At 43.8% G+C, this 21,385-nt stretch overlaps 2 protein-coding genes across 11 annotated transcripts; one reads left to right on the forward strand and one right to left on the reverse strand.

Moving 5' to 3' along the window:
- Window positions 1–4,551: 4,551 nt before the first annotated feature.
- Window positions 4,552–11,438, forward strand: LOC118402121 (centromere protein L-like). Of its 4 annotated transcripts, none has more exons than XM_035800053.1 (5): window positions 4,552–4,666; window positions 9,344–9,512; window positions 9,706–9,957; window positions 10,054–10,605; window positions 10,848–11,438. In XM_035800053.1, exons 1-5 carry the CDS (start codon window positions 4,650–4,652, stop codon window positions 10,920–10,922), a joined length of 1,065 nt encoding a protein of 354 aa, XP_035655946.1. In that variant the 5' UTR covers window positions 4,552–4,649; the 3' UTR covers window positions 10,923–11,438. The 4 variants fall into 4 exon arrangements, with proteins under 4 accessions (XP_035655946.1, XP_035655948.1, XP_052332944.1 ...); XM_035800055.2 differs by lacking the exon at window positions 4,552–4,666 and adding an exon at window positions 7,951–8,233; XM_052476984.1 differs by lacking the exon at window positions 4,552–4,666 and adding an exon at window positions 8,267–8,354.
- On the reverse strand, window positions 11,410–21,124 carry LOC118402120 (kelch-like protein 20). Of its 7 annotated transcripts, none has more exons than XM_035800049.2 (12): window positions 20,975–21,115; window positions 18,483–18,545; window positions 16,878–17,066; window positions 16,019–16,592; window positions 15,356–15,514; window positions 14,967–15,177; window positions 14,589–14,772; window positions 14,200–14,343; window positions 13,870–14,003; window positions 13,312–13,520; window positions 13,023–13,129; window positions 11,410–12,928 (listed from the first exon to the last, which is right to left on the reverse strand). In XM_035800049.2, exons 4-12 carry the CDS (start codon window positions 16,559–16,561, stop codon window positions 12,844–12,846), a joined length of 1,776 nt encoding a protein of 591 aa, XP_035655942.1. In that variant the 5' UTR covers window positions 16,562–16,592; window positions 16,878–17,066; window positions 18,483–18,545; window positions 20,975–21,115; the 3' UTR covers window positions 11,410–12,843. The 7 variants fall into 7 exon arrangements, with proteins under 7 accessions (XP_035655942.1, XP_035655943.1, XP_035655940.1 ...); XM_035800050.2 differs by having other exon boundaries at window positions 20,964–21,084; XM_035800047.2 differs by lacking the exon at window positions 16,878–17,066 and having other exon boundaries at window positions 20,964–21,124.
- Between the last annotated feature and the right edge of the window lie 261 nt (window positions 21,125–21,385).

The raw sequence follows: 21,385 nt of genomic DNA on the forward strand, positions 1-21,385 counted from the left end.
TTCAACATTTTTTATGTTGAAGCGGTTTCTTGAGTCAAAGGTTTCCATCATCTCTACCCTGGCCATTGTCAATGCACGTGTTGATGCTTTGACCCAAGAGGAATGGGAGGTGGTGGAGGAGGTGTGCAAAGTCCTGGAACTCTTTGAGCAGGTCACTGTGGATGTCACTACTTCCGCTGAAGTCTGTTCCTCTCCTTGTTCGGGCGGCGTTCGGCAGTCGATGTCACCGGTCTTCTAGCCATCGCCGAGCCACCTTTCATTTTCCATTTGTTTTGTCTTGTTTTCCCACACACCTGGTTTACATTCCCTCATTACTTGTCGTGTATTTAACCCTCTGTTCCCCCCATGTTTTTGTGTGAGATTGTTTGTTGTCAGTGCATGTGCACTTCTGACTGGTTTTGCGACTGGTTATTTTACCCGTATTTTGTTGTTCTGGGTACAGCTTGATTTTGCATTATTCAAGTGCTCCAGTTGTTCGACCAACTGCCCGAGGGTAGAGTGGTGGGTGAACGTCTCTTCCACCTGGGGCAGGGGACGAGGAGCGCGCAGGAGTTCTTGATAGACTTTCGGAACCTGGCCACCGGCGCGGGATGGAACGACGGGGCCCTGATCGACCACTATTACTGCAGTTTGCGCGAGGACATCCGTCGGGAGTTGGCCTGCAGGGACACCACCCTCACCTTCGACCAGCTGGCAGGGCACTCTGGCGTCACCCCAGGTGAGCCGGCACCATTCTCACCCAGAGCCATCTGTTGCACATTTTTGTATGTCACTTTTCCTGAGTTTTCCCCGCATTCCCAGCATACGGCGCTCGTCGATTCAGGCGCGGCTGGGAATTTTATAGATAGATCATTCGCCCATAGTTTAGGTATCCCCATTGTTCCAGTGGCTATGCCCTTCCCAGTTCACGCTTTAGACAGTCAACCATTAGGGTCAGGGTTGATTAGGGAGGCCACCGCTCCTCTGGGCATGGTGATGCAAGGGGGTCACAAGGAGAGAATCAGTCTCTTCCTCATTGACTTTCCTGCATTTCCCGTGGTGCTAGGCCTACCCTGGTTAGCTTGTCATGACCCCACTGTTTCATGGCAACGGAGGGCTCTCACGGGGGGTGGTAGCGAGAGTGCTCGGGGAGGCGTTTAGGGGTTTCCGTTGGTGCTACTACGGTGGAAAGTCCAGACCAGGTCTCCACCGTGCGCATTCCCCCGGAATATTCCGACTTGGCTCTCACCTTCTCCAAAAAGAGGGCGACTCAATTACCACCACATCGTGGGGGGATTGTGCGATAAATCTCCTGGTAGACGCCACACTTCCCAGGAGTCACGTGTATCCCCTGTCACAGGCGGAGACGGTGGCTATGGAAACATAGGCCTCCGAATCCCTGCGTCAGGGGTTCATTTGGTACTCTACTTCACTCGCCTCCTCGAGTTTCTTTTTTGTGAAGAATAAGGAGGGAGGTCTGCGTCCGTGTATTGACTATCGAGGCCTGAACCAGATAACTGTGAGGTACAGTTACCCGCCCCTGTGCCTTCTTCTCGAAGAAGCTCAGCCCGGTGGAGCAAAACTATGATGTGGGGAACGGGGACCTGTTGGCTGTCGTCAGGGCTTTGAAGGCGTGGAGACATTGGCTTGAGAGGGCTAAACACCCTTTTCTCATCTGGACTGACCACTGCAATCTGGAGTACATCCGGGCAGCGAGGAGACTGAACCCTCGCCAGGCAAGGTGGGCCATGTTTTTCACCCGTTTTGTTTTCACCCTTTCTTACAGACTAGGTTCCCAGAACGTGAAGGCAGACGCACTGTCCCGGCTGTATGACACAAAGGAGCGGCCCATGGATCCCACCCCCATACTCTCGGCCTCCTGCCTGGTGGTACCAGTAATGTGAGAGCTGGACGCGGACATTGAGCAGGCGTTACATGTAGAGCCCGCTCCCCTCCAGTGTCCCGCTGGGCGTCTGTACGTGCCATCTGTTGTCCGTGACCAGCTGATCTATTGGGCTCACACTTCATCCTCCTCTGGTCATCCAGGCATTGGTCGGACGGTGCCCTGTCTGAGTGGGAGGTACTGGTTGCCCACTTTGGCTAAGGACGTAAGGGTTTATGTTTCCTCCTGCTCGGTGTGCGCCCAGTGTAAGGCTCCTAGGCACCTGCCCAGAGGTAAGCTACACCACTTACTCGTTCCAGAACGGCCTTGGTCGCACCTGTCGGTCAATTTTCTTACCAATCTTCCTCCCTCACAGGGTAACACCACGATCCTAGTCGTTGTGGACTATTTTTCCAAGTCCTGTTGTCTCCTCCCTCTGCCCTGTCTCCCTAAGGCCCTACAGACTAGAGAGGCCTTATTTACACACGTCTTCCAGCACTACGGGGTGCCTGAGGATATAGTGTCTGATCTGGGTCCACAGTTCACTTCGAGGGTTTGGGAGGGTGTTCATGGAACGTCTGGGGGGTCTCGATCAGCCTTACCTCAGGTTTTCACCCCGAGAGTAACGAACGGGCAGGTGGAGAGAGTTAACCAGGATGTGGGTAGGTTTGAGGTCTTATTGCCAGGACCGGCTGGGGAAGTGGGCAGCGTTCGTGCCCTGGGCAGAGATGGCCCAGAACTCGCTCCCGAGTTCGGGGCCCGAAACCTGACCCTCCGCCTGCCCTGCCATAAGCTGGGGCCGCAGTTTGTGGGGCCATTTAAAGTCCTGAGGAGAATGAACAAGGTTAGTTACAGCTTACAGCATCCCCCCGATTACCGTATTAACCTCTCGTTCCATGTGTCTCTCCTCAGGCCGGTGGTGGCTGGCCCACTCCAGGAGTCTGTGTCGGGAGGTTCCTCCGCCCCCTCTGGACATCGAGGGGGCCCCGGCGTATTCAGTTCGCTCCATACTGGATTCGAGACGTCGGGCGAGGGGCCTTCAGTACCTCGTGGAGTGGGAGGGGTACGGTCCGGACGGAGATGCTGGGTTCCGGTGGAGGACGTGTTGCACCCTTCAATGCTGCGGGAGTTCCACCGTCTCCGTCCAGATCGCCCTGTGCCTCGCCCTCCGGGTCGTCCCGAGGCCGAAGTCGGTTCCTCTCCTTGTTCGGCGGTCGACGTCACCCATCTTCTAGCCAGCTCCGATCCACCTTTCATTTTCCATTTGTTTTGTCTTGTTTTCCCACACACCTGGTTTACATTCCCTCATTACTTGTTGTGTATTTAACCCTCTGTTCCCCCCATGTCTTTGTGTGAGATTGTTTGTTGTAAGTGCATGTGCACTTCTGACTGGTTTTGCGATGGGTTATTTTACCCGTATTTTGTTGTTCTGGGTACAGCTTGTTTTTGCATTATTAAAGTGCTCCAGTTGTTATCCATTTCTGCTCTCCTGCGTCTGACTTCCTGCAGCCAGTTACAACATGGCAATAAAGAAGAGAGAAAAGAAGGACCAGTTTAATATTTTAAGTGCGATGCTGCAGTTTTGCACATTGTTACTTATTTTTCTTTGATATCGTGCAATATTGTATTATTATGTTGTTCAGATTGTATTTGTTTGAATTGTTACATTTATATACACTTTGTTTATATACATTAAAAAAGTTCTACTTTAAATGCACATGTGTAATAGCCTCCTTTTTTTTACATTTATTTCAATTTGTGGGGTACTGCAGTTTTGCACATTGTTATTTATTTTTCTTTGATATGGTGCAATATTCTTATGCTGTTCAGATTGTATTCGTTTTCAATGGTTAGAATTATAGGCACTTTGCCTATAATTCAAAAGTTATACTTTAGATGTTTCATAACAAACCAATGCATTTTTAAATTTAATTATAATTATTTTAACACCAATCGTAGTCAAACTATCGCAAACTGTTTAACTTGAAAAAATACATAACATTTTTTTTTAAAGAGCCGTATGGGAGCCAAAAGAGCCGTATATTTTTGGTGAGCTGAGCCGAACGAGCCGGCTCACTGAAAAGAGCCGGAATGCCCATCACTAATAATTACAAGCTAAACAGAAAGCTAGCTGTCATCTAAACTTGTAAAGATCTGTCTTGTAAATTGGCCGCTTGTTGTACATGGATGCTAGATAGCTACATAGATTAACATGATTTACTGGCAACCTCGATGTGGAAAATTAAACGTTAGTTGCATTATACCGATTATTCTCAAAACGGCAGCGTTTTCTAGCTAAAAAGCGCCTCTTTCATTAATTGTGATTGTGGTACCGGTGTACTCTAAATTCCGCACATGATTCCTCCGTGTTCAGTCTGAAAAGACAGCGCCATTGACAAAACTCAATAAATGTGGATGTGCTTGGTTCCGACAGTTACTTTTTAGTGTGTCCATTCTTTGGATTTACAGATCAGTCATTTGTGTCTATTTCTGGCCAAAGTAGTCAAACGACGATAAAGATATATTACAATATTTGTTTTCTTTATACTACAAAATATCATGAGAGCATTTGAAGATTCAGCTGTATGAAAATATAACTCGATTTTTAGATGTGGATCCATGAATTATTCGGCATAATTGCCGAGTGAACATAAATCTGGAATTCGGCTAAAATGTTGAATGATGCTGTACTTGACTACATGTCCTTATCAAGATTCCAGTTGCATCATGGGAAAGCGCGATGTTCAAATCCACTTCCTGACTTTGCTGATGTTATTTTTTTCCAGTAATGGAGGAACGAAACAGGTACAACTATAGTCCACTTTCTTACCTATTATTAATTAATGTCGATAGACAGCTAAGTTATCGAGGTTAGCATATAAAAATATTGTTAACTAAGCTGTTGGTCAGCGAGGAAAACGAGATCGTATCAAAACAGCGTCTGCTTTGCCAAAACAAAGCTTGCCAGCTAGCGTCAGCAACCCCTTTTGACAGAGAACAAGGCCATGCTCGTTATGCATAGGGACACAAGCCCTGAGATGCCTAATTGCTATTATAAACTGGTTACCAGTGTAATTAGAGCAGTAAAAAATACATGTTTTGTCATACCCGTGTTATACGCTCTGATAAACCACGGCTGTCAGTCAATCAGCATTCAGGGCTCGAACCACCCTGTTCATAAACGGGCTTAGAAGCTCTTATACGCTCAAATCCAAATGTTATTCGTCACATGCTTCACAAACAACAGGTGTAGAGACTAATGGGGAAATTGAGAAAATAATAGAAATGTGAAACATGTAATAATAAACGTAACAGAGTAATGATAACTTGGCTATTATACATTGGGTACCGGGACTGTACTGTACATTGTTTTAGCTGTCTTTATCACAGTTGCAGCCGACAGTATTTTTCAGTGACATGTTTTTGGCAACCTTCTATTACACACGGGTGTTCAGAACATGCACATGCTAGATGGCTAATTAACACAGACGGTAAAATACCATGGAGATATGGCCGTGAGTGTGTATCAATTTAAGTTTTTTAAAATTATTTATCGCTGATATGAAAGACCACACCGCAAGCGATGCATGTTAATGTTCAGACCGAGCAATGGGCTCTTAACAAAATTCCCCCATACGGAAGACACCTTTGTCCAATGACTCTTATGTGTCATTTTTATGGAACTTAGCTCTTAATCATGACTTAAGGTACGAAGTAGATATGTACATATAACTTTACAGATAAAAATGTACAGATAAACAGTAGCAGCAACATGTGTAATGAGTCAAAGTTAATGCAAAAAGGGTCCATGCACATAGTCCAGGTAGCTATTTGGTAAATTATTTAAGCTGTTCAAGGTCCTGTTGATTACAGACTTGATGCATTGGTGCCATGCAGGGGTGCGGTTGCAGAAAGAACAGTCTATGATTTGGGTGGCTGGAGTTTTTGACAATTTAAAGTCTTCCTCTTACACCGCCTGGTATAGAGGTGTCAGGGAGCTCGGCTCCAGTGATGTATTGGGCCGTACGCACTACACTGTAGCGCCTTGTGGTCAGATGCCAAGCGGTGATGCAGCCCATCAAGCCTCTAAAGGTGCAGTGTTGAGTAACCGGGTGGTTAGCCGGCTAGTGATGGCTATTTAACAGTCTGAACGCATTGTGATAGAAGCTATTTTTCAGTCTCTCGTTCCCAGTTTTGATGCACCTGTACTGACCTCGCCTTCTGGATAGTAGCGGGGTGAACAGGCTGTGGCTCAGGTGGTTGATGATCTTTTTGGCCTTCCTGTGACATCGGGTGCTGTAGGTGTCTTGGAGGGCAGGCAGTGTGCCCCTGGTGATGCTTTGGGCAGACCGCAACACCCTCTGGAGAGCCCTGCTGTTGCGTGCTGTGCAGTAGCCGTACCAGGAGGTGATACTGCCCGATAAGATTCTCTCAATTGCAGATCTGTAAAAGTTTGTGAGGGTCTTGGGGACAAAGCCAAATTTCTTCAGCCTCCTTCATCTCACGTTAACCTCTGGGGTCATACCTAAGATTTGAAAAACTGCCTATGTGCTGCCTCTGCACAAAGGTGGGGATACTGGTGACCTTGATAATTATAAATCAATCTCTAAGCTGTCTTGTCCTGTAAAAATGTTAGTCATTGGTAGACCAGGGCACAGTCCTATCACAGCCTCCACCCTGGTTGTAAATTATATTGTAAGAGCGTTGGATAAGAAGTTGAACTGTTACTTTGTTTGTTGATCTGTCGAAGGAGTTCGATACAGTTGATCATTCTCTTCTGCTGAAGAGACTGACCTCATTGGGGTTGGCCTCAGATATATTTGTGGTTTCAAAATGATCTCATTGATAGATCTCAGGCTATTATTGCAGATGGGATAAACATCTGATTTTGTCACTGTTCACAAAGGAGTCGCACAAGGTTTGATTTTAGGTCCTTTATTAATCACTATATACATAAATGATATCTAACTCAGTGAAAAAAATGCAACTTTCATTTCTATGCTGATGACACAGTACTATATGCCACAGCCCATCACTCACTCAAGCATTTACATTCCTGCAGTTTGACTTTGAATTGCTTCAAGATGCACTTGTAGATCTTAGGCTGGTGCTTAATTCAAGTAAAACTAAGTATATGGTATTTTCACGATCCAAAAGTTTACAATTGGAAAATCTGAACCTTGCTACCCATGATGCCTTTCTTTTGGAACGTGTTCCCACCTGTAAATACCTTGGATTTTGGTTCATGAATATCTCTCTTTTAAAACTCCCACACCCCTCTGTGGATGAGAGAGGGTCTGGTTATCTATTGCCAAGCTGATCTGATCCATTCGGATCCTCATAGAACAGTCATGACATTGTGAACAGGCACAACTCCGATGGTTTTTCCTCAAAGTTGCCGGAATATCATGTGTCCTTCTCATCAGTACACTCGTAACAACCTAAGCATTACGAAACTTCTATCAAATAAGCCATACATTTTGTTGACCAAATTCGACACTCATTGACTTGCTTGGTGAGTGAAAAAAATAAAAACGCTACCTGCTGAAGAAAGATTTTGGGCCCAGTTATCTATCTCACTTCACCTCTTCCTCTGTGCTGCCCAGCATGTTTATACATGACCCTAAGCATGATGGGACATGCACTGCTTAATTAACTCAGGAACCACACCTGTGGAAGCACCTGCTTTTAAATACACTTTATCCCTCATTTACTCAAGTGAATCCATTATTTTGGTTATCTGTATGTTTTATTTAGTTATATTATTACTATAGTGTTTCCCTCCAGGGAAATATGTTAGATTTCACTTAGAAGTTATATATTCAGAATAAGAACCAGGTGCCTTTCTTTTCCTTTATCACCTAAAGCAGGGTTTCCCAAACTTGGTCCTGGGGCCCCCCTGGGTGCACGTTTTTGGTTTTTGCCCAAGCACTACACAGCTGATTCAAATAATTAAAGCTTGTTGATGAATCGGCTGTGTAGTGCTTGGGCAAAAACCTAAACGTGCACCCAGGGTGGTCCCCAAGACCGTTTTGGAAACCCTGACCTAAACCTTAAACAAGTTCATATCAAAACAATGAATGGCATTTACCCATGTAGGCCTAACGATTTCATAAGATGGAGATTTAACTTTGACTTTAACCATTGTGTTTTTTGTAACTCATATCAAAATGGCAGATCATCTTATTTGTGCCTGTCAAATTACTAAAACCATTTGGGATGCATTTCGGTACTGGATCACATATAATGGTCTATTCATACTCACCCTAACATTTAATAATATATTTTTTTATGGAGGACAGGAAAGCCGAATGTATGATCAAATATTTTTTTTCACTGCCCCGTTTGCCTTTTTAGCAGGCCAATCATATGGTAAGCCTATTTTTGTTAGGATCTAGCCCGGTGTTAAGATGGGCCTACTATGGGAAACAATGGGATTCTCCTTCCTACTCCCCGCTCGTTCATGCTGTAGCTTATTTTACATTCAGCAAGCGTACGTACATCTCTCCTCAAATAGGCTATTAGTAGGCTCAAGAAAATAAGCCGCAATAAGTGTCCAAAAAGCTTTTTTAGTCTGTCTTTTCATGGGACTAGACAAGATTTAAAAGGAGTATTTGTGGCAGCGAAGAGGCCCGATGCGTAATTGCGCAACATAACAATGAAGACAGCAGGCTCGAGATGTAGCCTATAGCCAGTTAAGCATATGCACATTAGCCCATCATTCATAAACTCAATGTTAGGCTTAATACTGCAGTGAGTTTATCCAGTCAATATACACAGCGAAAGAAAAAGTTTATCAGATAATGAAATCATATATATGCCTAAGCTTCACTGAGTGTGCGCCCTAATAGACCCCGGGTACGCAGCAGATAAATAAGATATCCTCATGGTCTGTTGAGTCTGGGTCTTCGGTGTGTATCAACGTATTCTGTGTTTATTTTGTTTATGCTTCACAATGCTAACCGGAATGTAGGTAGCAGCCATCTGGAAATGAGGTAATCGGCTCTGTCTTCCCTTATAAATTTGTATGCCCAAATATGGTAGTAAATCGCACCAAAGATTTGAAGGCACCAATCAATAGCCAAGATACCCTGCTTTTGCAGATTGGGGTTACTTTCTCATACCAGACTGAATTTAATTTTTAAAAATCTAATAAGGTCCCCAAGGGGACTTTACAATTAAGAGGTTAAACAAGGCAAAGTTTTATATAAACAATTGTTGACATTGGTTAAATCCAAATAAATCCTTGAGCTTTATAATAATCTCTAATTTGATTCCTAAATAGACCATCCTGTGTTTTATTATTTTATTTAAATATGCATTTTCTCAGTCTGTTTATTGAAATAAATGTTTTTTTGAAAATGTTTGTCACAAACTACTACTTTTCATAATTTTCACCTATTCTTATTAACTTTGTATGCATGGTGTAAAATAATACAATGTTTCAGTAACTATCCTAATGTGATAATCTGTTCTTTACAGCACTGAGGAGACCCCACGCAACAATGCCTTGGCACAACGAAGGAGCAAGAGTTACAGGCAATCAATGCGAAGCTGTGTTGAAGCAACTCATCTGGCATACACATCAGGCCTTCTGACAGCTCTAAGAATACCAAGAAGTAGAAAGGCTCCAAAGTCATGTGATATCACAGTAAGTAGCTAAGGCCAATCAATGTGGTTGTATTCACAATTCTTCTCATACATCATTGTTGACGAGTCAGCTAATCTGTATGCTTGATTTGTAGCCCTGCTTGACATATTCAAGAAGGGCTTCAAGAAAGGCTACAAAAACATCAGACATCATTTGAGTGTATAATATTTGAATCTGTCTCTTTGCTGTCTAGAAACAGGTTGACCCAGACCAAGTAGCACTTCTGGTGAAGAAGGAATGGCAGCTGTCGTATGTCACACCTTTGTACCAGTTCAGACACACTCAGTTGAAATCCTACTCAAAGCAACTGTCGGCTTTCATGGTATCAGAGAAGCAACAGGGCCTGGCGATTGAAGTTGGTCAGGAGTTGGGCTTCAAGGTGAATTTTTCTGTGGTCCTTGGGTTGGCAGAGACGGATAAAGATGCTGAGACAGTTTTCATACAGGTAAGGGTTTTTCCTCAAAATGTAGTTTGGAGTTCATACTTTATTCTTCTGTGGAATCCCTTGACTGGTGTTTATTTCCATCTGTTCTCATCACAGATTCTCTCCAAACAAGTGTTTTCTGCAAAAGATGATGCTCCGAAGGTTGTGTGGAGTGGCTGGCTGACCTGCGTCAACGGTGACTTGGATTATCTCCGATCACTACCCCTGGAATTTGTCAGTTTGCCTTTGTTCTGCACCAGAGGACCAGAATCGCTCACAATGTTGGTCAAATCCTGGTTTGAAAAGACATTTGACTGTTGCTTCGGCCCTCTTGGTATCAACTCTACCAACCTCCAGTGGCTCGCATCCCTATGGACTGGGTGCCACCCCACCATCAACATCCAGTATCTGAAACTGGTCTGGACTCTCCCAACACTACCCCCTATGGACGTTACGTACACCGTCCACCCACAAGATGCCTGGGAGCTTTGGGACAGCATGCGGCAGGTTGACACGACAGAGGACAGCATCAGCATTGATGAGGTCACCGGGTTCATCAAAGGGCTGCAGTCACACTTCTTCAGGCACTTCAGGATAGACTTGTCCGCTGGGTCACTGATGCAGATCTCCACGGCTTTGGGTTCTTCTCACCACAGTGGAAAAATCAAGGTAGATATGCACATATATGGAAAGGCCAACATATCTATATATCTAGTCTAAACACAAGTGACTGGCTATTTGTAACATGTAACTTGCATTTCAAATGGGATCAGCCACACACTTAAAAAGGTGAACAATTTAATAGTATGTAATTAATACAGTATGTTTTTAACTTGTGAATGGATTTCCAAATAACTCTTTTGTAGCTGACATGTGGTGTCCGTTATCTAACTATTCATTTTCCATCACAGATTGCGAGCCCTAATTACATCCCCACCATCCTGCAACTGCTGACAGAATGTGCTCTTCTGAAGATGCCAATCTAAGCAAGACTGACATCACAAATCAATGTTCGTGTTTTGTAAAATACCTGTATACCCCCAAAATTACTGTCCATATGAAATTAAACAATTTTAATATTTTTAAATATTCATGTATTGTATGAAAAGGCAAATGCATACATCTCAAAATAGCTACGCTTTTGCTGATTGTGTACCTTGCCATTGTTCTGTGGTTTCAGTCACTCTAGATATTATTCACTACAAGCGCAATAGTGTAGAAGTAAATGTGTTACAGCTTAAAACTTGCAAATGTTGGTTTTGTCAGTGTGGGGTGATAGTTGATTTAATCAGGTTTGATACATGGTAAACCGTCAAGTAACTTGGGCAGTTCTGAAGATATCATTGTTACAGTCCAGATACAGTAAATCTGTAAGAGCCTGGTGATTTCCTAAACGGTAGAGATGTAACAACCAAAAAGAATAGTACCTGTAAATACATTTCCATTTAAAACAATTGTTTGATGAGCTTAACGTTTGAAATAAAGTGTTTTTATTAACAGCATGGGGTATTTTGTCAGTACAGACAATTCCACGTCATCTAATAGGGGAGAAATAAAGCACCCATACATTTGCCCTCAATGGTTCCATACTTTTGTGAAAGGCTGCGTTTACAACGGCAGTCCAATTCTGATATTTTTTTCCAGTTATTGGTATTTTTACCAATCAGCTTTTCACAGTTGACTTGATTGGTTAATAGACCAATTTGTGGAAAACAATTGGGCTGCCTGTGTAGATGCAGCCACTGGTTAGCTCTTAAACATATCTGATGTGATTGGTCAAAAGACCAATTAGTAGAAAAAAAAAAAATCAGAATTGGGCTCTGAACACAGCCAAAGGGATACATTAATCTTCAAAATATTTGGTCAGGTTAATAATTACTTGCATAATCTGACACAGTTGGGTGAAAACATATCTACAGGGGTTGAGTTTGCATGATTGTAAAATGCATGATTGTATATTTTGCTCAATAGCAGTAACATTAGATTCATCAGGGTTTACATAATTAAAAAAATGTCTAAGCATATTACTGAATGTCCATCTGTTTTGCATGGTCACCAATGAAGGGGTGCATAATACATCAACCAGTTCATTATTCCTTACTGTGTGTTAGATGAACTAATTCCTCGATTAAAGTGCAAGACTGTCTCAAATGTGTCCTATAAGGTTAAAAAAAAGTTGCTCCAAAAAAATGTATATCCATTGTCAGCCTTAAATGGGCAACAATCTTGTATGAAACAGTTGTAATATTGTGTAAGTGCCACCGTACCAACAATTGACCCCAGTTGTGAACGTAGAACTCCAGGTTATGCTCAGTGTGTCAAACTAATAAAAACCGCAACAAGAAATTATCACAGTGCATTTCATTTATAGATTTAAAACAACTGCCTAACAAGTTCATCCACTTTTCACAACGAGGATCAAGGGAAGCAGTGAGACCACATCCTGCACCTTCAATTCTATTTGAAGATTCTTCTTCATGCCCCATTTAATATTTCAAAGGAAACTAAACGTTGGTAAAGTATAACCGGTACCACAGCAAAAATCTGAATTGTATCTTAAAGTGCGGCTGCAGTATTCATTTCAGTAACCGAAAAAGAGGAAATGAAGGGTTTTCCCCCCATGATATCAAACAATAGTTCATGTGATTGATCTATTCAGAGTTAGTTCCTCTTGGCCTTGGCCAGTCAAGTCATAATACAGGAAGTACAGAAGAGAGATGAACCGTAGGCTCCAAGATAAGCCTTCCAGACTTGACACAGGAACAGTAAAGCTTGTAGTCACAATACATTTCCTTGGCTTGCCAATAACATGGCTGTGTTACAGTTAATATAGACTTCGTTCCTTGCATGATAAACAATGTTTATTTCGGAGGCACATGCGACGGTGAGGCCTTTGACCTGGAGGTGCTACCATATGTGTGATTCACAGTGAGTCATTTTGATAACACCAACCCCTCCTCCAAGTCGCCTATAGTTCATTCCACCATAGAGCCTGGAGGAAGAGAAGGAAATTAATATCTTCACGTTCAACACAAGCCCTCTAGGGATAATATGTCTCAAGTAACCTGTTGCATGCGGTTACCTACCTCCATGTGTTAGCGTCAGGATCATAGACCTCTATTGTTTTGAGATACGTTGTCCCGTCAAAGCCACCCACAGCCATTAACTGGCCATTTACCACTGCTAGTCCAACCTGCAAGACAAACAATGCTCCAAACATCAACAGGTGTAAAGCAAAATATTTATTTTCTAGCTAGTTAAACCCAACTTTGACTAAATTACCTGATTTGATTGAAAAGTCCAACATTTTGCCTCTTTATCCTAAAATAAAGCACCCAGACCAAACAGAAATCAATGTGAAAGATCCAGACTGACCCCACTACGTCTTGAAGTCATGGCTACAACAGCTGACCACTGGTTGGTCCTGGGGTTGTAGCGCTCAGCACTGCTCAGCTCGGTGGTGTCGTCCCGGCCTCCTACGGAGTAGATCATGTCCTGGTACACTGCACAGCCCAGGTGTTTTCTCCTGGTGCCCATGGGAGAGACGGTATGCCAGCGGTTCTCCTGGGGGTTGTACCTTTCTACTGTGGTAAGATTAGAGCAGAGGCAGAGCAGACATTGAGTAAGAAAGGGGGTTAGAGCAGGGTCATATTCATTAGTGTACACTATAAAGTGTAGCAAGTTAACAAGTGTTTCTTATTGGACAAGTTCAGATAGTCTCCCTGTTTCAGTCCGTTTTCATCCATTTGGTGCCTAATGAATACAACCCAGATCTCTAGGGAACTATAGAGACATTATGTGATTCTAGGATCTCTTTTCTTAGGATCTCTGAAGCTTCTACAGTGGATTATCTGTATAAATAGTGTACACCCTGTTAATGACGTGCTGACTAATGAAAGACATTGCACTGTTTTCTAAGTGCTTCATCTGTACCTGTATTGAGAGGGGACGTGCCATCTGAACCTCCCACTGCATAGAGGAAGCCCCCCAGTACAGCCACGGCTACACCCAGGCGCCTGGTGCTCATCGAGGCCACGCGCGTCCATTTGTTCTCCTTGGGGTCATATCTGTAACAGATCATGCATAGTCACATTACTCAGTGGAGTCAGCTTTCTGTGATATTTCAGGAGGCATGTTAATGGTTTGTTATAATTCTTAGTATTGCAAGATGAATTGTCTTTGCCTCAGCATGATAGAAAACAGTGTGATTTGTAGAAGACAAATACAGCAAATTAAACCGTGAATATGTATTGTAAGTGTGACCTTTCAACAATGTTGAGGCAGGATACTCCATCTTGGCCCCCTACTGCATACAGATACCCTCCCAGGACAGCCACACCCACACTGGTCCTGCATGTGCTTGTGGGAGCTACATCGCTACTCCACTGATTTGTCTTGGGGTCATACCTGTAGTGGAGAGTGAGTTCAGTACAGTACACTAAGATAAGGAAGTTCAACAATGGAAGGAAGACCAGCCTTTAGATAAGATCTAGGGTGTGTCCCAATATTCCCTATATAGTGCACTACTTTGACCAGAGCCCTGTGGACCCTGGTCATATGTAGTGCCATTTGGGACAAGGCCCTATGAATAAACATTAACGAGGTGGTGACTCAGTGGACATCGTTTTCAAAACGGGGAAGGAAACGCTAACCTCTCCACACTGTTGAGATATGAGGACCCGTCATGGCCGCCAACAGCATAGAGAAGATCGTCAAGGACGCTGACACCCACTCCACAGCGCCTCTTACTCATGGAAGCCACCATGCGCCACTCATTGGTCTGTGGGTCGTATCGTTCGACACTGGAGATGGCATCCCCACTGCACCACCCGCCAACTGGGAATATGAAGAACAAATAAACAAAAAAACCTGGTACAACTTTGTCTCTTCTAACCCTACCCTTTAGAATATTCAATGGCAACATGTTGGGAAAAGTACACGACTGTCATTTTGAAATACCTTTGAAAGCAGAAGTGATCAGACATGGGTACTAAGAGAATGCAGCGAGGTTCAAGAGTTAAGATACTAACCTGCAAACAGCACTTCTCCACACCGGATGGGCTTCCGAGGGCGTGTTCTTGGCCCTTGCATTAGAGGGCGCTCTTGGGGCAAGAGCAGGTAATTCTTTGCCTCATCAACCAGGTCTCTGCACTCCTCATCACTTTTGATGAGAGGGTCTGATCCTACCGTTCCCACCAGGAATTTTGGGCTCAGAAGAGGAAGACGAACATGCTGGAGGACCTATAACCAGAAAACATATCCAAACTCAATGACTTACCAAGTGGAATAAATTACAGACAAACACTTTTGATTTTAAACAGACTGTCCTTATTTCTTTTGTGAATCAAAACTACAGGTATATATCAAGTTTAATGCAACACCACATACAATTATTTATTCATATAGCAGGTATTATCACCTGTGGCAGCTGTGGACGGCGCTCCTGAATGCTGTACTTGACCCAGGCCATGACTGCGTTGAAAACCTGCTCCTCACTTCGCACATTCAGTTCGTCACTGGAGATTATATCTATCAGCTGGTTGGCTGGAAGCAGCATGAACTCCTCACTCTCCATCACCTGAGGGCAAAGCAGGCAAAATGACCTAAGTCACTCATCAGCTGGAACCTGTTCAAAGTCTACAAAAAGACAGGGGCTGTGCTCAAGAGAATGATGCATGGTAAGGCAATCAAGTTAAACCGGCAGCAGCATCTAATTCCCAAATTCTGAAAGTTCCGTGGCAGTTATTTCCTGAGGATACAACTAACGTTGGGGTTTAACTTAATGGAAATTCTAAAACTGTATGTAAAGAAAACAAAAAGACAATGTAGAAAAGGTATTAACTTTATTGCTGGGATTCACATTTAAGGCTGTGGGGCAAAAATTACTCAAGGACACCTCTTTCTGGAGTTCACTAACTGGTAACCAGTGTGGATTTTCAAATGACTAGCTAGACCAAGTAACCAAAAAATGTCTCTGATAAGCAGAGAGCTAAGATGAGCAACATCATTTTTTCTAAATGACAAAGAAACACTTCAGAGAGTGAGTGCACAGAGACGCACATGTATGTAAGATAGACCTTACCTCTTGAAAGTTGTGCTGTGTAAACTTGTCAGCTATCCGCAGCAGCTCGCGGCAAGAGTGGGTGTCAGCAAAGGCACGGATACCCAGGCAATTTGAGGGGTCCAACTGGCGCTTGAGGAACTCGCAGCAAGCCTCCTGAATCTCGGCCAGCTGTAACAGACAAGCGGCGGGCAGCAATGTCTGCACATTGCCTTCCTCAACGGTAACCTGCGAAGTGTAGGCAAAGTCAATGAGCAGCTCCATGGCCCGCTCATCAATGTCCCGGATCACAACCTCTGTCTGACGGCTCTCGGCCAGCTCGCCTGTGAACATGGCCCTGAAGTAAGGGCTGCAGGCCGAAAGGATCACTCTGTGGGCATAGATCTTTTTGGCGCCGACCACCAACACGACATCACACAGTTCTCTGTGCTTGCGTAGCAGATTGATGACCTCTAATGTCTGGCGAGGGTGCTTGTCAGACACATAGGGCATGCGTGCCGGCTGGGGCACACCCTCTGGGAGCTTGTTGGGATCACCCAGTGTGCAGCGTGCGGTGATGTCCATTCCGGTGTTGTCTGGGCGTGCGCTGGTACCCCTGCAGAACAGACACAAAAGGCCAGACAGAATAGGGATAAACATCCACAATTCACACTAACATTGATTTATCACAAAAAACAGCCACCACAACAATCCAATCAAAGTTAATAATTGGTCATGTCAACATTGGTATTGGTGGGAGCCAGTGTCAAAGTTGATGTAACAATTCCTTAAGCTAAAAAGACATCAGCTATGTCTGTCTGAACTACGGAAAGTTGAAGTCTAGATGTGAAAGAACCAAGTACCAAAATAGACATCTCCTTTCAACTAGGCTATGACTTACTGGTGGTCTAGGGTGCAATCCAATGTCTCTTCAGCTCGCAATCCGAGGTCTCTTCAGCTGGCCCTAGCCCTCAAGATCTCTTCGCTGGCCATGGCAGAACACTGGCATTCCTGTCTTGCAGGAAATCAGTCATACTGCTCGTTCTGTGCGTGGTGGTATTGTCATGCTGGAGGGTCATGTCAGGAAAACCTGCAGGAAGGATACCACATGAGGGAGGAGGATGTCTTCCCTGTAATGCACAGTGTTGAGATTGCCTGCAATAACAACAAGCTCAGTCCGATGATGCTGTGACACACCGCCCCAGACCATGACGAGCCCTCCATCTCCAAATCGATCCCGCTCCAGAGTACAGGCCTCAGTGTAACGCTCATTCCTTCGATGACAAACGTGAATCCGACCATCACCCCTGGTGAGACAAAACTGTGACTTGTCAGTGAAGAGCACTTCTTGCCAGTCCTGCCTGGTCCAGTGACAGTGGGTTTGTGTCCATAGGCGACATTGTTGCCGGTGATGTCTGGTGAGGAACTGTCTTACAACAGGCCTACAAGCCCTCAGTCTAGCCTCTCAGCCTATTGTGGACAGTATGAGCACTGATGGAGAGATTGTGCGTTCCTGGCGTAACTCGGGCAGTTGTTGTTGCCATCCTGTACCTGTCCCACAGGTGTGATGTTCGGATGTACCGATCCTGTGCAGGTGTTGTTACACATGGTCTGCCACTGCGAGGACGATCCGCTGGCCGTCCTGTCTCTCTGTAGCGCTGTCTTAGGCGTCTCACAGTACAAACATTGCAATTTATTGCACTGGCCACATCTGCAGTCCTCATGCCTCCTTGCAGCATGCCTAAGGCACATTCACACAGATGAGCAGGTACCCTAGGCATCTTTCTTTTGGTGTTTTTCAGAGTCAATAGAAAGGCCTCTTTAGTGTCCTACACTTTCATAACTGTGACCTTAATTGCCTACTGACTGTAAGCTGTTAGTGTCTTAACGACCGTTCCACAGGTGTATGTTCATTAATTGTTTGTGGTTCAGTGAACAAGCATGGGAAACAGTGTTTAAACCCTTTACAATTAAGATTTGTGAATTTATTTGAATTTTTACGAATTATCTTTGAAAGACAGGATCCTGAAAAGGGGAGTTTTGTAGAATCATTCTGAACTCAACACCCCTTAAATTTCGATCATATTACATTACAACACATTTATACATGTTGATTTGACGATTCCCAACAAATCTAGCCTATATAAAAAATATTTAAAAAATATTTTTTATTTTACTAGGCAAGTCAGTTAAGAACAAATTCTTATTTTCAATGATGGCCTAGGAACAGTGGGTTAACTGCCTGTTCAGGGGCAGAACGACAGATTTGTACCTTGTCAGCTCGGGGATTTGAACTTGCAACCTTCCGGCTACTAGTCCAACGCTCTAACCACTAGGCTACTCTCAAATTTCTGTCACTTGCAATGAAGAATGATGAACTAAACAAGGACACACTTGACATTGGATGTCAAAGGACATAATTCTTTCTTTGACAGATAAAATAATTTACATTTAAATTCTAAAAAAATCAAGCCACAACAAAAAACATCTGGAGCTCATCACATACCTGCGCATTGGCTTTCCATCCATGCACAGAAAACAAATTTTGGTCCCACAACTTTTTGCCAACCTTTGTGAATAGAAAAACAAGGGAAGGATAAGTTACAATTCATTGATAGGGAGGGATGCTAGCCCGCATAAAAGTCACTACCACTGCAACACACATAAAAATGGCTTGGTCCGGGACTCCTGGCAGATAGACTACCAGCTAGCAGGCTGATACTGTACTACCACTAGTTAATGTTGATGTAGCCAGCAGATTCAACCAGCTTGCTTACAGCTGCACTAGGGTCAGACTGCCTTCCTGTTTAGATTAAGATACTGCAGAGCTGTCTCCAGTATTTATGCTGCAATAGTTTGTGTTGGGGGGCTAGGGTCAGTCTGTTATATCTGGAGTATTTCTCCTGTCTTATCCTGTGTCCTGTGTGAATTTAAGTATGCTCTCTCTATTTCGGAAGACCTGAGCCCTAGGACCATGCCTCAGGACTATCTGGCCTGATGACTCCTTGCTGCTCCAGTTTCAACTTTTCTGCCTGCAGCTATGGAACCCTGACCTGTTCACCGGGCGTGCTACCTTGTCCCAGACCTGCTGTTTTCAACTCTCTAGAGACAGCAGGAGCGGTAGAGATACTCTGAATAGCCAACTGATATTTACTCCTGAGGTGCTGACCTGTTGCACCCTCTACAACCCCTGTGATTATTATTATTTGACCCTGCTGGTCATCTATGAACATTTGAACATCTTGGCCATGTTCTGTTATAATCTCCACCCGGCACAGCCAGAAGAGGACTGACCACCCCTCACAGCCTGGTTCCTCTCTAGGTTTCTTCCTAGGTTCTGGCCTTTCAAGGGAGTTTTTCCCAGCCACCGTGCTTCTACACCTGCATTGCTTGCTGTTTGTGGTTTTAGGCTGAGTTTCCGTACAGCACTTTGTGACATCAGCTGATCTAAGAAGGGCTTTATAAATAAATTTGATTGATATAACTCGGAAAACCTACCTCAATTGAGGGATGAAAAATGCATTGTACTCCTAATTGTCAACTGTTACATAGAGAATACTGAACAACTGCAAAAAAACTAGCAGTAGTGCAATCTTCTCGGTGTAACTGGGATAATGGGTACATGAGTACAATGCATTTCTCATCCCTCGATTTACATTTTCTGAACCATATCTTGCGCTGGCTCTGCTGTCTCTTAATCTACACATGAAGGCTATCCGACCCTAGTGCAGCTGTAGGCAAGCGGGTCAGATCTGCTGGCTACTTTTGATGCAGATGAGATTTAACTTTATCTAGCTAACTAGACAAGCGAGACAAAACCTCAAACTAAGCAAGGAAATGACTGACACTTACTAGCTAACTAATTCATATATTTATTTAGCAGTCTGCAATACATTTTAAAGACTAGTAAAAAGATATCAGCTATAGAGATAGTGTCTACAAAAATACGCTATTACTAACTCCGCTATGGTTCGTTGGACAAAGCCTATGGTGAAATGGCGTTTTTGTAGGGTTTTTGGATAAACGCCGAAAACAGGGTCTGTGGTAAATGCAGGTTTAGGAGGATCTTGTACATTTTGTTCTATGAGATTATCTTCATCAGCTAACGTCACTTTTTAACGAATTCTTAAGCATTTATGTAATAAAAAAAACACATAAAAACACGCTGAAAATAAGGTATATTCTTTCCCCATAGGGATGGCTGAACGAACCAGAGGTAAATAATGTCCAGGTTTTAGGACAACAAACTGTCTAAGTTCAAATCAAAGATTTTATAACTAAACCAAGAGACCAAAGCTTGTCGTGTCCAATGGGAACAAGCAAGGAAGTAGGCAGAGCCAAGCAAGGTGGTTGGCAGAGCCAAGCAAAGTGGTGGGCAGAGCCAAGCAAGGAGGTGGGCAGAGCCAAGCAAGGAGGTGGGCAGAGCCAAGCAAGGAGGTGGGCTGTGGGCAGAGCAAAACAAGGACGTGGGCAGAGCCAAGCAAAGGTGTGGGCTGTGGGCAGAGCAAAACAAGGAGGTGGGCAGAGCCAAGCAAAGGGGTGGGCAGAGCCAAGCAAGGAGGTGGGCAGAGCCAAGCAAGGAGGTGGGCAGAGCCAAGCAAAGGGGTGGGCTGTGGGCAGAGCAAAACAAGGGGTGGGCAGAGCCAAGCAACGATATTCAGATTCTAGTTTTGGGAACAAACGGTATTGAGATCAAATGTTTAATTGATGAGACGTCCATCCCATTCTATCTTCTCTCACTGCCATATTTGGTAAAGAGTGGAAACGACAACCAGATGCTTGACATTTAAACATCCAGTGAAATTTCTGTGTCTATATCATAGCGTATTTAACATTTAGCAAGCTAGCTGGCTTGCCAACTTGGAAATAGTCTAACGTTAGTTAGCCTTTTCCTGATCGCTAAGTTAGCTAGCAAACCACAAATATTTTCGGGAGAGAAATGCTATTGTTACTGCATCAAGAACATAGGTCTAAAACCACTACTTACCTTATACTTACATTCGAACGTCTAGCAAAGTGTCAGATAGCCAATATTTGAAATACTTTGCATGATCACAAGCTACGCTTTTGACATTCCATAATATTCCAATCAACAGGAAATGTGCACTGGAGAGCAAGGTCCCCCTCAGAACGATTATAGGCTATAGGGTTCCGATGTGCGCACTGCACAATAATGGATACATGTTTGTGGGAATCTTCTTTACCGTAAACGCACTGTTTTAGCATATACACTTTCCACATCATTGAAAATACAAAAAAAGTTTTTTAGCGATCTATGTTAGCAGGAAATTAGAACAAAAAGTTACCATTGTATCCATGGAAACAATAAATATAATGTATCCATAGACGTCGAAGGAGTACAAAAACATTTGGAAAATGTATATTTCTGGCAATTAAGAGGCACAAGAG

This window comes from Oncorhynchus keta, chromosome 23 (assembly GCF_023373465.1).
Source record: "Oncorhynchus keta strain PuntledgeMale-10-30-2019 chromosome 23, Oket_V2, whole genome shotgun sequence".
Classification (NCBI taxonomy): Eukaryota; Metazoa; Chordata; class Actinopteri; order Salmoniformes; family Salmonidae; genus Oncorhynchus; species Oncorhynchus keta.

Coding starts and splice junctions, on each gene's coding strand:
- LOC118402121 (XM_052476984.1), top strand. CDS start 8,272: ATGGGCCTACTATGGGAAACAATGGGATTCTCCTTCCTACTCCCCGCT. Junction 8,355..9,343: donor TTATTTTACATTCAGCAAGC/GTACGTACATCT, acceptor TGTTCTTTACAG/CACTGAGGAGACCCCACGCA. Junction 10,606..10,847: donor ACCACAGTGGAAAAATCAAG/GTAGATATGCAC, acceptor TTTCCATCACAG/ATTGCGAGCCCTAATTACAT.
- LOC118402120 (XM_035800045.2), bottom strand. Junction 15,178..15,355: donor GCCGTCCACAGCTGCCACAG/GTGATAATACCT, acceptor TTCTGGTTATAG/GTCCTCCAGCATGTTCGTCT. Junction 13,521..13,869: donor CACGTCCCCTCTCAATACAG/GTACAGATGAAG, acceptor ATCTTACCACAG/TAGAAAGGTACAACCCCCAG.